The sequence below is a fragment of the Myxine glutinosa genome, chromosome 12 (genome assembly GCF_964187855.1).
Source record: "Myxine glutinosa chromosome 12, kmMyxGlut1.1, whole genome shotgun sequence".
Classification (NCBI taxonomy): Eukaryota; Metazoa; Chordata; class Myxini; order Myxiniformes; family Myxinidae; genus Myxine; species Myxine glutinosa.
In genome coordinates, this window is record NC_136272.1 from 84,810,639 (window position 1) to 84,828,217 (window position 17,579).

General features: G+C 42.8%; 2 protein-coding genes across 4 annotated transcripts in view; one reads left to right on the forward strand and one right to left on the reverse strand.

Moving 5' to 3' along the window:
• Nucleotides 1-7,739, forward strand: part of EDEM1 (ER degradation enhancing alpha-mannosidase like protein 1) — a 58,027-nt gene extending 50,288 nt beyond the window's left edge. For all 3 annotated transcript variants that reach the window (XM_068131992.2, XM_068131994.2, XM_068131993.2), the window contains 2 exons: nucleotides 445-615; nucleotides 3,834-7,739. In XM_068131992.2, coding sequence (XP_067988093.2) covers nucleotides 445-615; nucleotides 3,834-3,923 — 261 coding nt within the window. In that variant the 3' untranslated portion in view covers nucleotides 3,924-7,739. The remainder of the gene's footprint in view (nucleotides 1-444; nucleotides 616-3,833) is intronic.
• Nucleotides 7,740-14,174: 6,435 nt separating this feature from the next.
• Nucleotides 14,175-17,579, reverse strand: part of LOC137437562 (metabotropic glutamate receptor 6) — a 676,955-nt gene continuing 673,550 nt past the window's right edge. Inside the window, exon 10 of the mRNA XM_068131991.2 lies at nucleotides 14,175-15,184. Coding sequence (XP_067988092.2) covers nucleotides 14,966-15,184 — 219 coding nt within the window. The 3' untranslated portion in view covers nucleotides 14,175-14,965. The remainder of the gene's footprint in view (nucleotides 15,185-17,579) is intronic.

Consider the following 17,579-nt stretch of genomic DNA (forward strand, 5'->3'; position numbering starts at 1 on the left):
AACACCAGGATGATAGTTTATAGCTGGGTCGGGATTCAAATCCCAGGTTAGAAAGCTTCGAGGCGAATGTGCGTACCTCTAGGTCTTCCTGTCAGCCCATTGTTGTGGTACATTGGCTAGTTGTTGTCATTACAGAAAACCTTTACAGGTCTGATGCCAGACATACTTGTGGAGCACAGACCTAACTGCAGGGGGTGCAGACGCACAATAAACTTGACTGATTAAGCCCAATAGTATATCGGAAGTATGTTCATGTTAATATATCGTCTAATTTTGTAATCTACTGGCACGAGCTGCAGTGGTGGAGTGGGGTTATTTGAACACTATGTTCTTGTTTTTATAAATTAGTTGTTTTTCGGTTGGGGGGGGGGGGGGGGATGAGGGGGGTAGGGGCACTCACTTGGCCAACATTACCAAAAACCTGCATGCTTTTTTTCTCTGCAGCTTTTTGATGAACATCACCCTTTGCATCTGTCCAGTGGGGATTATATCTTCACCACAGAGGGGCACATAATTCCAGTGAGCAGCTCGTTACGGCGCAAGGCGTGGCAGGGCGATTGGTCGACAGGCTGGAAACCATCCCGCTGGCCATCGGACACGAGCAGCAATGCCAGCGTGAGCATGGCTTGTACTCTTTGATCCTTTCTGTGTGCAGTCAGGCCTATTGTTACTGCTTCAAGATCTGTAGATATGAGAGCACTAACAAATTAACCTTGGAAAGGCTGTTCCTAAAGACGTCTTGTCTTTCTTTGCATCTGTCCAGCGACTTTAAAAAGTCATACCAAAGTCATTTGGGTAATTTGACTTTCTGCGGGAATCCACTCTGTCTGAAGAGGGTACCCCAGTTATTGTATGACCATGTATCGTGGCCCTTTAAGCCTGGTGTTGGCTTAGCGGTTAGGGTGCCGGCTTGGGATCCTAGGATCCTGGGTTTGAATCCCAGTCGATCGCTGAATTAACACCAGGGGGGTTGACTCAGCCTGTCATCCATTCCAGGTCGGCAAATTGAGTACCAGTTCACTGGTAATTCCTTGTGTGTCGCAAGAGGCGACCAACAGGGTTGGCGGCAGGAAAGGCATCCGGCCGTAAAACATTGCTTCGAAAAGGGGACCAATGTGCCCCAAAAAGGCCAACTTCCTGCTCTGTGGGGGAAAATGGCCTCTAAAGGCGGTTCCAATGATCTTGGCCCTTTGGGTTAGGACGCATGTGTTCCTTTAACCATACCAAAGGGGACAAAGTCATCGTCCTATGGTATGACTCAACTGATTTTTAAAAGTTTGCAGACTCCGTGGTGTAATGGTTAGTTAGAATGTCCGATCTGAGGCTGGGAGACCTGTGGTTTGAACCCTCCTGGTCGACTCGTAACAAACACTTTGGAAGCGGTACGTGCTTCTTCCTTGCTTTTGATGCTCAGCGTTTAAAAAGGATAGCGTACAGATAAGCAATCTTAGGTTGGTAATAACAGTGCAGGTGTTGATGGGCATAATGGCCTCCTCCTGCAAAGTTCCTCATAAGGGAATTATTAGGCTTCCAGTGAGGTTCCCACTGAAAGCCTATTGTTCTTGTAAGGATTATATTATTATTATCGCACATTTTGTGGAGACGATTTTGAGAAAACCGTTATAGCTAGCTCTACGAAACTTTAACTCATTATATATACCAATGTAACTTAGTGCATCATTAATTTTGATTTTGCAATTTTGACTTACATTGGCTTTGGTGTCGACGGCTAGCCCTGGTGTTGGGCTAGCGGCTAGGGTGCCGGCTTAGGATCCCAGGATCCTGGGTTCGAATCCCGGTCGATCGCTGAATTAACGCCAGGGGGGTTGACTCAGCCTGTCATCCTTCCGATGTCGGCTAATTGAGTACCAGTTCACTGGTAATTCCCTGTTTGTCGTTAAAGGCGGCAAAAAGGGTTGGCGTCAGGAAGGGCATCCGGCCGTAAAACATTGCTTCAAAAAGGGGACCAAAAAACAACAACAACCACGGTTCCCGAAAAAGGCCAACCCCCGCTTTGCGGGGAAAAATGGCCTCTAAAGGTGGTTATTATTGGCTGCCATTGCCCATGACATCATAAACTTTAAACATCTTCTTTTCCAGAACCGCTGAATGGATCAACGTGAAAATTTACAAATATGATCGCATAATAAAAAAGTCATCGACCACGTGGTTTGGTGGCCATATTGGATTTAAAAATAAACGTAAAAAAACATTTCTCCAAAACCGCTTTTCCGATCGATACAAAACTTGAAACACGTTTGTAAATATTTTTCCCCGTCGGAATGTAAACTATGATGTCATCAGTCATGTGATATGGTGGCCATGTTGGATTTAAGGAGAACCTTTAAACAACTTTCTCCAGAACTGCCGAACAGAGCAATATGAAATTTCATATGTATGATCAACTCCCCATGTGGTTAAAAAGGTTTCTGAACTATGACATCAGTCAAGGGTATGGTGGCCATCTTCGATTTAAGGAAAAAGTATTTGAAAATCCATATCTCCAGAACCACTCAACGGATCAATCCAAAACTTCATATGTATAATTGACTACATATGAGGATTTTTTTTTTTTTTTTACAAACTATGACATTATCAGTCACATGGTATGGCGGGCATCTTGGATTTAAGGAAAATAAATTGAAAATCAATATCTCCAGAACTGCTTAACCGATCCAAACCAAAATTTACAGATATGATCGACTACTAATGAGGAAAATGTATTGAAATGATGATGTCATCAGTCACATGGTATGGTGGCCATTTTGCCTGGAAGCCCATCATCACTGCTCACAGTTCTAGTTATTTTTATTACATCTGCCACCAAAGGTGGATGGAGATTTTTTTTTTCACCCCTGTTTGTCTGTCAGTGAGCAGGATAACTCAAAGTTATGGATGGATTCGGATAAAACGTGGTGGAGAGTTTAGGTGTGTGACGAGGACTAATGTATTTGATTTTGGTGAAGATCCAGATCTGGATCCAGATACGATAATTATTTTATTTTTCCTCAGTGATTCTTCACCATTGATGGGGAAAAGACGATATATATAGCATGATATTTCAACAAGTTATGGACGGATTCAGACAAAACTTGGTGGACTAGTTTGTTCGGTAACAAGAACAAACGAGCCAATTTGATTTTGGTTCAGGTCCAAATTTAGATCCGGCCTATCAGTGGGATATAAAACGTAAACTGTTCAGCTTGGCGGAGGTATGTGCTCTACCGAGTGCCGTTCTCGTTATTAGTCTTGCCCAGAAGCCATATTGGATTAAAGGAAAAAAGTTTGGACATAATTTTCATCCGGAACCACTCAATGAAAAAAAAATTGAAACTTGGCATATGTCATTAACTCCCCATGTGGTACATAGGGTGATAACGATGATGTCATCAGTGAAGTAGTATTCCAGGCATAATTGGCTGAATTTTATATCCTTTCCCTAAAAATCTGAATCTTCTTATATCTGATCTATGACCTGATGTGAGTGAAGAATTAAACTTATGATGTTCATAACCCAAACCAAGAAACAATGTGACGTAATAGGGTGCACGGATGATATGGGTATATGGGCCCTAATGTAATGGGTCGTAATAGGAGCGTGTTCAATCGACGATGGTGTTTTTGTTCAGAATGAACGCGCGGCTAGACTATGCGTTGTATAAGTGCCGTTTTAGTTGTTACTACCCACCAGACGTTTTCCTTCTGTTTCACAAATGATTAACTAGAATCATGCCAAAGTTGATTTAACAATTTTGTCTGCCACTCACTTTTGAGTTAACAGTTTGTCGTGGGAATGCTGACATGTTTGTAAATACACGCGTGTTTGCATGCAGTGTGAACGAGTGGCTGCAGACAGACACCACGCGTTACCTCTGCAGCCAGTGTACATGCGGCAGCTCAAAGCAATGGTTGGTTTGTTGTGAGTTTTCCAACAGCGGTTTTCCTGTATGACACCCCAAAACTGCAGCTCAGCTGCAACATCTGACCTGCCATTTCCAACCATTCTTCCCATCATGCATTTGGCCGTTTTCAAAGGGATTCGGACTGTGCGGGAAGCTGACAGAGTGAAGCAAGAGCTTTCGGCTCGATCTCTGCTTGCTTTGTGTCTTCAACTCCGACCTCTTTTATGGTGTTGCTATGGGCTGAGGCCTGTCCTTGCACATCTCGACAAGCGTTTGCTCATGCTGGTTGAGGAGAGGGTGTACTTGAAGATTTGGTACACAACCACAGAAGTTCTTTGTACCTAGTTCCTCTATCGTTTTATTTATTTTTTCCCTCCCCTCATTGCAAGCGTAGCCCTGGATACCTAGTCACACCGTTATATTTCCAGTGAAATCCACGGGGTGTCGCTGCACGTGAAGGTCCTATTTAAGCTGAAGCCTGGCTTTAGGAAACCACACTTGCTCAGTTGGCCAGCCGTGCTACACGAGAATCTGAAAAAGGAGGAGGGGGTTGGGGTGAGGGGAGGGGGGGGGGGGGAATCAATATTATTTTGGTGAATCTAGCTGCTTAAGGCCGGTGCTGTCCGGTGCTATTATTATTATTATTATTATTATGCGGCGCATTGCACTATAGTAGAAGTTGTAGGTACCATTTCTTCTTTGTAATTAAGTGTGTAATTACGTGTGTGTGTGTGTGTGTGTGTGTTTAAAATCTGTTTGGGCAGACTTTTTAATGACTAAATGCGACACTTTGATTCCATCTGAGCACTCAGAGCATCTTGATCCTCAGTGAGCATGAATGGAGTGTAGAGTCGACTAGTTCTTGTCATTTCACACAAGTGCAGACGCCGACAGTGTTTTTACTTTCTTGAATTGCTGTCCATTTAGGATGTGCCTGTAGCTTTAAGGTTGTTTCTAGTGAGAAATTGGTCTTGTATTTTCGCAAGCACATCTGGACAGGAATGTTTGGTCCAGGATTATGGCCTTAAACAAATCCAATTGGATTTGTGTTCATCTTTGACTTGTAAATGTTTGTCTCGATGACCATGAGCCTTTTGAGCATCCTCATGTTTGTGGTGATTGATAATATCTCAGGGTTAATTCCAGTACCAGGCAATGCCTCAGCAATTGTTTGTGTATTTTATTTTTTTATTTGAACAGTTTGGCCAAAATATTAGAAGAAATATGCACCCGGGGCTCGTCAATCAAACGTGGGGGCAATTATGTACTTTTCCATGTGCAAATTGTGGACCGACATGGTATTCACTGTGACTTAAGCGTGACGTGACAGGACACCGACTGTGACGTAAGGGTACCCACTGTGATCAGAGCGTGCATAGCTGGGCCTGGCCTTATCCCACAACGTTGCTCTTGTCCTTTTGAATATGTACCCAATTATACAGTCCTATTTATGATTGGTCAACACATATATTTTATAAATTATCTAACGAATGTCAAACGGTGATGATACGAGCAATGGTCTAAAGAAGGGCACCATTGGAACCGTGACAAAATGAACGCCTGCCATGTCTCACCACAAGCTCATGATTTGCGCGTGGGAATGATGTCGCATAATCCGTGCATGCGATGGTGGGTGGATTTGAATAGGTGTCTGGCTTGAACCGACCAGGTTTGTATGCGTTCTGCATGCAGGGATGGCGTATTGAGCATTTGCCGGGTGTGGTCGATCCTCTCACATTAGCGACCGCAGACACTGTGCCTTATTATCGGGGCATCGTTTGGCATGTTTTTATTTTTGAAATGTTCGGACCAATATCTAACGATGAACTAATGATTAAATGCGGCATCTCAAATTTGCCACTTGTCTCGCATCGATCTCGGCTTGTTTGGGTTTCCAAGTTTTTATTGATTTGCACTTTCGCTGAGCTGCACGACTGCAAATGTGCACGGCTGATGATTGAAAAAATACCATGTGATCGGCTTTCCATAACAGAGGCAGCAGCACAATCGGTTCCCATGTTTGTAACCGGCTGTCTCCATCACATTTTTTTTTGGACCTGATTTTGGTCTTTATCTTCATTCTCCGTTGAATTCTACCTCCTTGTCACTTGGTTTACTTCATGATTTACAAAGTGCTTGATGCGAGTTTGTCCCCTGGAATGAGAATTTTCTATACTTTGGCCGGTGCATATATAGTGGCTTACTTGGCACACCCCTGTTTGCATCTGCCATTTCCAAAAGGGTGTGTGTGCAGTACCTGTGACATCATATGCAAATACCCCAAAACTCTTCCCCCATGATATCTTCAAATTAAGAGTTGTTGTGCCGTTCTGCAATTCCCTGGGACAGCGGTTGTAAGCGTGGGACGTGCGAGCACAAAGGGATGCAAATGGGGCCTCGGTGTTTTGTGCATTGTTCTAGTCGAGGTGGCTTCAAATGGTAGTGACTCTGCACCCCAGGGGTTCCACCAACTGCCTTAGCTTCATCCTATATGTGACACCAACACTGTATGAAGAGTCTGTTTGTCTTTTTAAAAATTTCTCGTTGAAGTCAAACGTTATCACATTTTATAAATCAATTTTTCCTTTGTATCTTTAGTGGAAAATACTCAATGTTGAACTCTTATGCAAGCCATGGATGAAATCAACAGGGCATTGATTGAGGTATGCTAACCGTTGTGGATGCTTCTGCCGTTAACTATTTTGCTCTGATGAAGGGTTAAAGCTCGAAACACAAGTTTCTCGTTGTTTACCATGGCCATTTTATTTAATCCATTTCCCTACCTGTCCGCCAACGCAGATCGACACGAGCCTTCACCAGCAAGACTAGTTTGTCATTCTTATATTAACCACTCGTGTTGACATTCCCAGTTTCTTCAGAGAGAATTTTTTTTTTCCAATAGGCTTTGTATAAATCGTATGGCTCGTAAAGAAATATCCATTTCCATTGCAAGGAGTGTTCTGGTATACCGAGGGCTTTTCACCAATCAAAAGCCTTGGTGGCTTCATTGCTTTCTTTGCTCTTGAATGGAGGAAAATTCTCGTCACACCCAATCAGCATGTGTTGTGGAAATGTGAGTTTGTACAATTTTGTTTGAATTTGGTATATGGTTGTATATTATTAATTTTTGTTGAATCGACTTTATTGCATTGTGTTCGTAACCCTAATCGATTGGAACCAGGTGGTTGTAATGATGTCCTCACTTTGAGCCTTACCCACTTTCGGCAGAAGGATCCCAGTCATGTCATACCAATTCTTGGCTAGGGCCGTCTTTACGCAATTCCAAACCACATACCTTGTTGTCGTGTAGTTTGGTTGAATGTTTATAGATGCAGTTCGAGCTCCTCTGCTCAGGCCTTACACGTCCATACCCTGATAAAGAGAAGCACAATAGTCTCTTGCCCTGCAAATAATGACCTTGTCCACCTTCGGAATTGCTACCGAGAACCCAAACTCATGCAAAGTTTCTGGCATTTTCTTGGGAAATGAATGCCTTTTGAGCCTCGTTAGTTCGCTCCAGTAGTGATAGAATCGCTGCACATATGAAAAGCCTACTGGAATTATCTGCTATCGTCTTCCGCCAGAACAGTCGTGAAACGAGTACGATGACTTGACTCGTCAGTACTCGGAACCTGATTTATTTTTTTTGAGCAAATATGCGAGAGCGGAATCTACTGTACTCGTATAGTACGAGTTTAATTGCTTGTGTTTCCATGAGGGTGCTTGTTGCTTCCTGCCATTCTTGTTTTGCCATATTTGAAAAATAAATATGTGCAATAATCTTCCTGTATAATTATGAAAGTTTATCAATAAACTGCCCACATCACTAGCAAGACACCTTGTTCTATGTTGTGAGATTGTGAAATTTATGGGAAGGAAGAAAAACAGTGACTTTAAAGAAATGAAATGATTTATGATCAATCTTGGTACAAAAGCCACCTTGCAAGCTTGCACAATGTTTCAAGCAAGAACATACCGTTTGACCACACATATGCCAGCGTTTATGGAATCTTTGCTCGAGATGTGAAAAACGACTTGCGTGATGAGTACATGGGGTGATTGTAATTTTACCATGGCTCACATGTTGTAAACGAGAGACATCGTGGAATTAAACCGTACACAGAGTACTGAGATCCAGTCCTGGAGCGAAGTGGATAACGAGTCCAGTTAAATGTTTTGATTCCGGAAATTGCATGCAACACTTCATTGCTCATTGTACTTGATTATGAGTTTGAGACCAGTCCCATATCCACATTAGAACTTGGAGAGAAGGTTGGTGTGGGAGGGGGTCGAGGTCAAATCCCTGTGCAAATGCTGTACAGCTGTAGGTATTATCAATCGGACACCACACAAGCTTAATGAGTACAATTTCAAACCGTGTCTAGTGCAAGCAAGGTGTGCTGGGTCATAGTCAGGGATAGGGAGTCTCAGCAGAAAACCCTGGTTGCATAGGACCTGTTGTTGCAACAGTTGACTTTGTTTTCAAAAATATTTTGCAAAGCTTACTTGTTAATCTTAACTAACAAGTCGACGTTGGTTGGAGGATTTACATAGATAAAATGTAAGTTTTACCCATCATGCTTGGTGTTATTACATCCCAGTACCTCCCCCATAATGTACATTGGGGCTTTGTCTAATTATTACCTACGCAGGGAAAAGAGCTTTGGATGGGCTGATAGAGTGATCAATTCTGCATTTCGAATGTGTATATATTTATATATACCGTCGGGGATCCCGCTATTTGTGGTTCCGCGTATTCCCGGTTGATAAAATGCGACCTGTTTCTCTATTCGCGGAAAAATGTCTTGCAAATTTGTGGTTTCTTTTTCTATTCGCGGCCGTGTCCCACGAATTCGCGGTTTCTTTTTCTATTCGCAGCCGTGTCCCACAAATTCGCAGTTTCTTTTTCTATTCGCGGCCGTGTCCCATAAATTCACGGTTTCTTTTTCTATTCGCGGCCGTGTCCCACAAATTCACGGTTTCTTTTTCTATTCGTGGCTGTGTCCCACAAATTCGCGGTTTCTTTTTCTATTCGCGGCCGTGTCCCACGAATTTGCGGTTTCTTTTTATATTCGCGGCCGTGTCCCACGAATTCGCAGTTTCTTTTTATATTCGCGGCCGTGTCCCACAAATTCGCGGTTTTTCGGGGGCGCAAAAGATATTTCGTGAGCCGCGAGCATGACACATTTATAAAGCCCATCTTTCACCAGCCATGCACAAAGCAGCTGGACATGCGCAAAAAAACCCATCTTCTACGAGCCACGAGCATGACTTGCTCCTGCGTTTGATGCTGTGTGTTTCGCGTTTTCAGTCTTTCGCGAGATATCCTATCATTCACACTGAACAGCTTGACGTGATAGCCCACCGCCGTTCACAGGTAAACAGTGTTTCGTGGGATATCACAACAGACGGTAAACATTGCTTCATGGGGTATCCCACCAGCTGCATAACACGTCATCCCTGCGAGTTACTGTACAGAATGAAAACACTCCACAGTATCTATTAGTGCAATTGGCAGTCTCCCTTTTCCCCATTGAAACAATGTCACGGCATGCATTCACGGATTTTCATCGACATTCGCGGGTTTTGTCTCGCCATTTCTGGGACTTTCATCAACCTTTGCGGATTTTGCCTCGCCGTTCGCGGATTTTGTTTCGCTATTCGCGGATTTTGCCTCGCTATTCGCGGATTTTCATGATTCGGGAACCAATCCCCCCTTTTTCCATTGAAACAATGCCCCCCAATTCGCGGTTTCGCAATTCGTGGCATTTCCCAGGAACATATCCCCTGCGAATAGCGGGGTCCGACTGCATATTTTTATATATATATATATATATATATATATATATATATATATATATATATATATATATATATATATATATATTGCTTGGTCAACGGTATAACGTGGCTGTTTTGAGTACATTTTTAGTCAATATCTGAACATTATTGTTATGAGCTCAGTCTCCAGTTTCACAATTGAGTCGAATCAGATGAAAAGTTGAGTTTGGATGTGATGGTAGAATCGGGTGTTGTACCATGGAGTATGCCGGCCTTTGGAAGAGGATACAAATCCCGCTGTCCCGTTGGTTATCAATCAGAAAGTGAAGAACGTTTGGGCTATACATTGTTGAGTTAATTAATAGATTGTGTGAATCAGATGGAGGTGTCAAGCAATGGTTCAAACGTCATTCATTCACATAAGGTGGCTTATGAACTGATCGATGTAAACATTTCATTGAACACTCCTTTCATAATTGGCCAAAATAATTTAGTATTCCAATGCACGTGGCATGGTTATTCTGAGTTGATAAAGGACTCACTTAAATGTCACAGCAGCGCTTCTGGAATCAAACAGACTCAAGTGGATGAAAAAAGGTAGACAATTTGAAGTTGCATACATTTGTTGTTTTGCAATCGGGTCGACCCAAAAAGTCTTTTTTTTATGATGTGGCGATTCGAGTGGGCAGTGGGGTGTAAACACCAAAACCATCAACCTTCCCCTCGTGACGACCAATTATCGATCATGTGGGCCGATCGATATATTGCATATGCCTGAATGGGTGAAGGGGTACGAAAATATAATGTGCAGCAGGGGCGCAGCAGAGGTGGTAGAAAAATCTCACTTTTGTCTCATATACACCCATATATGTGGTGCTGATGTGGCATATTCTCATACCAGGTACACAAACAGATTTGCGAGGCCCTTCTGGAGCTGCAATGAAACAGGACCACCAATGAACCTCATCCCTCAGAATGGCACTTGTTTCCGATTCCAAGCGGAGGGACAATTCAAACGAGATGAAGCTTCTGATGTTTTTGGGGAAGGACAGGAAAAGGGGAGTGGGTGAATACAAAGGATGCAATTCGTCTATCTCTGAGTCATCTTTCCACCTACATATCCCTCTTCTCTTGGAGATAAATCTTTGCTGATGGTGACGCATGGAGCAATAATACAGTTTCCATATGACAGGTGAATGCCGCTTGAGTGGATATCTATAATTGTTGTTTGCATTTAACTCGTGAGCGTTAAGTCCACCAGCAAGTCGTGGAGCGCTGTGCACTCACTGATCAAACTCACTGAACAAGGTGAGCACCACTTCATGGTATGACTTGCAGGTGGAAACACACCAGTTACTTCTGTGACCCATCAGGGTAACATGGTGTGAACTGGACTAGCTGTTCGAATGAATATGTCAAAATCATCCGGTTCAGGTCAAAATGGGTTAACATCAAGCCAAAGTGATTAGAACAGATGTGAGAACACACTGTCGACGAAAACAGTCACACCTACAAATGGCTGCACGTCTGAACCCAGGCTGATTCAGCACATAAAACGGTGGTAGAAGCAAGAACAGGACCCCAAAATGGGAAACATCGCATTCAACATGGCTTACGGGACTTTCAAAATGACACAATCCGTCCCCGAATGCCTGGTGTGCATGCGCAGAAACGGGCACCCTATAGTTTGTCATGTATGCGAGATAAAGATTATTATCTAAAATGGCTCACAAAGCTTCTGAAAGAAGCTGAAAATACTTGGAAAAGTACCTGAGAGGAAGGGGTGTGCCTCTGGCCAACAAAAGAGTTAGAGAACTAAAACTTAGCTTGCCGAAGTGACAGCTGCCAATACTGAAAACTCCCAATGATATGGGCCGGTGCAAGGCCTAAGTGGATGGGTGTGTGCTATCCGAACCCAACCCCTGGCGGATCTCCACCAGTGAATGGACTTTGATCCTTGTGGGAGTGCCTCTTGTGATCATGGCAGGATTGGTGATTTATTTAATGGACATCGGCAATTGGAAAAACGATGCTGTGCTTTTAATGGTAAACATGTCAGCAATGGACATCTTCGCAACATGAAAATACACAAAGCCTTTGCTCGCTGCAGTGCCTTCAGACAGTATTCACACCCTTGGACTTTTTCCACTATTTGTTGTGTTCCAACCTGAATTTAAAATTGATTAAATTGAGATTTTTTTTGTCACTGATACACACATAGTACTCCATAATGTCAGTGTGGATATTTTTTATTTTTTAGAATTTTTTTTACCAAATAATTAATAATGAAAAGCTAAAATGTCTTGAGTCAATAAGTATTCAACCCCTTTCCTATGACACTCCAAATTGAGCACAGGTGCATCCAATTTCCTTTTATCATCCTTGAGATGTCTCGACAACTTAATTGGAGTCCACCTGTGGCCAATTCAATTGATTGACATGCTTTAGAAAGAAACACCTTTCCATATGAGGTCCTACAGTTGTCAGTGCATGACCGAGCTGAAACTCGACCATGAAGTCCAAAGAACTGTCCGTAGAACTCCGATAGAATTGTGAGAAGGCGTAGATCTGGGGAAAGGGTATAAAACAATTTATATAGTGTTAAAAGTTCCAAAGAGCACAGTGAGCTCCATCATTAGGAAATGGAAAGAATATGGGACTACCCAGACACATCCTTGAGCTGGCACACAGACGCTTCCTAGAGCTGGCACACAGACGCTTCCTAGAGCTGGCACACAGACGCTTCCTAGAGTTGGCACACAGTCGTTTCCTAGAGCTGGCCATCAAACCAAACTCGGCAACTGGGCCAGAAGGAACTTGGTCAGAGAGTTGACCAAGGACCCAATGGCCGCTCTGACAGAACTACAGAGTTCCTTGGCTGAGATGGCAGAACCTGCCAGAAGGACACCAGTCTCTGCAGAACTTCACAAATCTAGGCTTTAAGAGAGTGGCCAAACGGAAGCCACTCCTGAGAAAAAGGCACATGACAGCATGCCTGGCATTTGCAAAAAGGCACATGAAAGATTCTGAGAGCATGAGGCAAAAGATTCTGTGGCCTGATGAGACAAAAATTGAATTATTTGGCCTGAATGCAAAGCGTTACGTCTGTCGGAAACCGAGCACAGCTCATCACCCATCTAACACCATCGCTACTGTGAAGGATGGTCATGACAGCATCATGCTATGGGGATGCTTTTCAGCGGCAGGGACTGGGAGACTTGTAAGGATAGAGAGAACAATGAATGGAGCCAAATAAAGGCAAATCATTGAGGAGAACCTGCTTCAGAGTGTAAAAGACCTTAGACTGTGGCGAAGATTTACGTTCCATCAGGACAATGAGCCCAAGCATACAGCCAAAGCAACACTTGAATGGCTTCAGAACAATAACATGAAAGTCCTTGAGTGGCCCAGCTAAAGCCTATCCTTAAATCCCATTGAGAATCTCTGGAAAGACTTGAAGATTGCTGTTCACCGACACTCCCCATCCAATTTGATGGAGCTTGAGAAAATCTGCAAAGAAGAATGAGAGAAACTCCCCAAATCCAGATGTGCAAAGCTGATAGACATACTCAAGAAGGTTCAAGGCTGTAATGACTGCCAAAGGCGCTTCTAAAAAGTATTGACTCAGGGGGTTGAATACTTATGTAAATTAGATATTTCTCTATTTAATTTTCAATAAATTTGTAAAAAATTCTTAAAACATGTTTTCACTTTGTTATTGTGGACGGTATTTTGTGTAGATCAGTGGCGAAAATTTTAAATTTTATCCATTTTAATTTCGAGCTGTAACAACAAAATGTGAAAAAGTCAAGGGGTGTGAATACTCATCAGGTAGACTTCCCTGAGGAAGCCAGCGTATCTGGTTTGGATGCTTCTGAACGCCGATATGAAGATCGAATCTGGGGCTTGCGAATGCACATGGTAAGTCAGTTTACTATTAGTCTATTAGTCCTGGTGTGGGTGAGGGGGTTGTATCGTGAGCTATGGGAGCTGTGAGGATGTTATTAATATATTGTTTGTTTGGTTCCGGGCCACAAGAGAAGTTATACTTGATTTTTGCATATATTTCCTTTCTTTTGATGAGTCCGATTTGCATCTAGGAAAAGAACAATCATGGTTAACCATTTTGTATCTGCCACTTGTTCGTTTAAATGCTGAAAATTACGTTTTAAAGACCATTTTGAATCAGATTTCTTTCTCGCAACAGCAGGTTAAAAGTGCCCTGTGCGAGCAGAAGCGAGTCACTAAAAAAAAAACACACACACGCACACGCACACACACACAACACATGCGCAATAGGCTTTGTTTGCTTTCATTCGTCATTTTGAAAATCCCGAATTGCAAATGACAAACGATAGCAGATCAACCCTCGATGTGCCTTTTCTTGTACCTTGTACTCGAAGCAATCTGTATACGTATTCCGTACGCACGAGGTGTAATTGAAAACGTTTCCATTGCTTGATTGTCACCTCTTTGGGTTGCCAATTGACATGAATTTCAAAACTATTTTATCAACAGTAATTGCTGCACTTGAGTTTTAAGGAACACAATACAAACTTCACATTGCACATGGAGTGGGTATAAACAATGAAAATAAATAAGGACGATGGTAAATTAAATGTACGAATAAATAATATTCCACTCACTGTGATTGCTACGCAATTGTCATGCACGAGGTAGCATGCAAAGATTTGGCCACGCCCAGAAAACACAGGAGGCGAGGCTTGCGGCAGAATGGTACAGTATATAATATGTACACCACGCCCCCTCTTGTACACTAGCATACCACGTTCTTTCTTCAATGGGTACCTGCTATCGTAATCTAATGCCCGATTTGAAATCGAATCTGCTGGGGTGGCTTTTTCGGCTACCAGGCCTCGATGAAGGGCTGCACTTTTTGTTTGAGATGGCTCTTTGATCCTGGTCACTGATTGAAGAAATAATGGGGTCAGCGTGTGCCCCCTCCCAAATCAAGGGGGCCACCCTTGCCGCAGAGCAATGCCGGATCAAAGAACAGGACGAGGTCGGTTGAACAAAGGACTTCCAAAGGTAACTTTTCAAAAGCAACCCAGCCGAGTACCCCGTAAATCCCATACGGTGATGCGGAAAAGGTGGACCTATGGGGATAGATCTACAACCATTCACGAGGTCCGTTTACAACCGTTCGCGGTCATAACGTGGAATGAATTCGTACACCAATTGTAATAGTCGGTTGCTCGAACAGCAGACGATGCTTTGGAAGGTGTGCGCGACACAGTTGATATTCTCAGGATCCCATGGTATCAACGACCTGCTAGCCCGGTCTTGTCCGTCGGTCCGTTAGCCGCTGCGTCGCTTGGTGCTGGAGAGGCCTGGGACCCTTTGAGGCTTCGCTTATGTTTGATGACGTTTTGTTCTGGGTGAAACACAATGATGTAGACCTTGGGCAGGAAAAGCAGGCAGAGCGCCACAGTGGCACTCAAGGACATGGACATGGTCAAGGTGGCTGTCTGAATGTAGATCTGCAGGGAAAGAGAGAGAAGAGGGCATTAAGCAGTTCCTTAACAGTCTTTTGTTTCATATTTAATGTTGAGTGTGCCAAGTGAAGGAGAGACTTTGGCGGATTATTCTGGCTGGGCACATTGGCATTATGGCCATCTCCTTGTTCAGCACAATTTGCCCTTATCGGCGTGAAATGGACGACGCCACATTGGGCTGAATGGGTTGACCAGCTTTTTTTGTCCAATCAAGAGGCAGGATCATGAGCACAACACTGCTTTCTTATGTCATGTTTGGAAATAAATGTTCAGCACACCTGGCCTGCAATTATTTCAGTCCAGAGCAATCAAAAGGACCCTTTAGGTTGATCAGTTTAACATTCCCATCTGAGCCCAAGACTCAAGATGCTGTCAGATTCAAATCACATTTACTGTGTTGATTTATCCATTGTGGATTAATTAATAACCTGGAACTTGATCTTCTAATGACTTTGCCCTACAAGTGATGTATGCACAAGCTCCTTCATGAACCTTTGATAATTGTAAAAAAAAAAAATAAACAAGAAAGATGTTGTAGCACGATACTTGCAAAATCAAAATAAACAATAGTTGCCATGGAAACCGGATTGGTAATTTAGAAAATTTGACCGATCAAGTGTTTTACATGATTGAGTGTTATTCACAACAAATTTGCTTCATAATTTACATTTCATAATTGCAGCCTAATCGGAGATTCACATGTTTTGGATCGCCTCGACCTCGACCTTGACCCTTGACTCATTTTGACCACATTTTGCTCACGTCTACTACACATGTGTACATATAAACTGCATAAGTTTCAATTTGATATCTTGAAAAAATTAATAATTTCACAAAAAAGTCCCATTTGACTACTGTATAATGTAGTGAAATTGTTGTCATTGAAACCATTGGCATGTCGAAAAGACGACATCAACAGTTCTGATTGTTGGTGAACCAACCATCTCGGTACTGGATGGCCACTGTGACCCAAAATGGAAATCCTGATGAAATTTCAAGTTGATAGGATGAAAGTTGATTAATTTATGTGACCTTGAGATTTGACCTCAAACAATTGGCTTCAGTGACAATATACGAGTACACACCCTGTTCAAATTTTCAAGTCAATTGTATGAAAATTGTTAATTTTATGCAACCTTGATCTTGGACACTTTGAGATTTTGCCCTCAAAAACCCTTCTATGTTTTTATTGGGGAACCAATTCAGTGACCCAATATTAAAATTCTGGTCAGCCTATCAGAGTAGCATTATTTGCATATATTAAGAAAGTGAAATGCGAGACGAAAAGTATTGTCTGTATATTGCATTAAATAAGTATAGTCTGTATATTGCAAGAAGACTCCATAGATTTTTGTGTGGTGTGTGTGTGCCTAAGGGGTGTATAGGTGGGTCTCTAAAGGTCTCAAAAGGGGGTCTAAAGATATAAAGTGTATGCTCCAATCATAGTTGGGGTCGAAGGAGTCTACAGGGTCTTAAGGGGCCGAAAACATCTATAGTGGCGATGGGTCTAAAAGGTATAATTAACGAAAGGGTTTAAGGTTTAAGTATAAAAAAAAGTTGTTGTCTAACCCGAACCCGTCTAACCCGTCTAAAAGTAAAGGGTCTAACCCGAACCCTAACAACTCGGGCCGAAAAAAATTTATTGAATTTTTCACGAAAGGCTGACAGCCACTAATTTGTAAAGGGCTACAAAGAAAAAGAAGAGCCTTTACTTTTAGAGTGCTCTGTTAGAGTGCTCTGTGCTCTGTCCCCCAAATATTCCTACAGGTCGCACAAGATCTGCCAGCCACCCTCTGATGGTTAAACTGCCGAAATCTCGGCTCTCTGCTCACCTTCACTCTTTCATTCCTCTTTTCTCCCGCCTCTGGAACAAACTCCCACACTCACTTCAATCACACTCCTCCCTCCAGGTCTTCAAAACAGCTGTTCACCACCATCTCTTATCTTCCCCCATCCAAAACCTTGATCTTTTCTACCCCCACTAATTCACCCCAGATCCACCTTGTTTGAAATTCCAACTTCTTTCCTGGAAGTCTTGGCAGTGTCCATATGTTTTATACCTCTCCCACCCCCCCCCCCCCTTCCCATGCCTCCCCCCCAAAGCCCTCTCCCTCCCACAGTTCTCTCGATGTCTCCATGTCTCTCGGTCCCTGCTCTCAAATGTTGTTTGTGTCCTTCCCCCTCTCTCCCCATCTTGTCTACCGCTCCCGATGTTATTTGTTTTGTGTGTCTGTTTGTCTTTCTGTGTGATTAATGTTCGCTCTTTCACGAGCCTCGATCTTGTATACAAAAAAATAAAATAAAATAAAATAAAATATAAAATAAAAAAAAGAAGGAAAAACTGGCAAAACCTTCAAAAACTTTGTCCAGAAACGAGGAA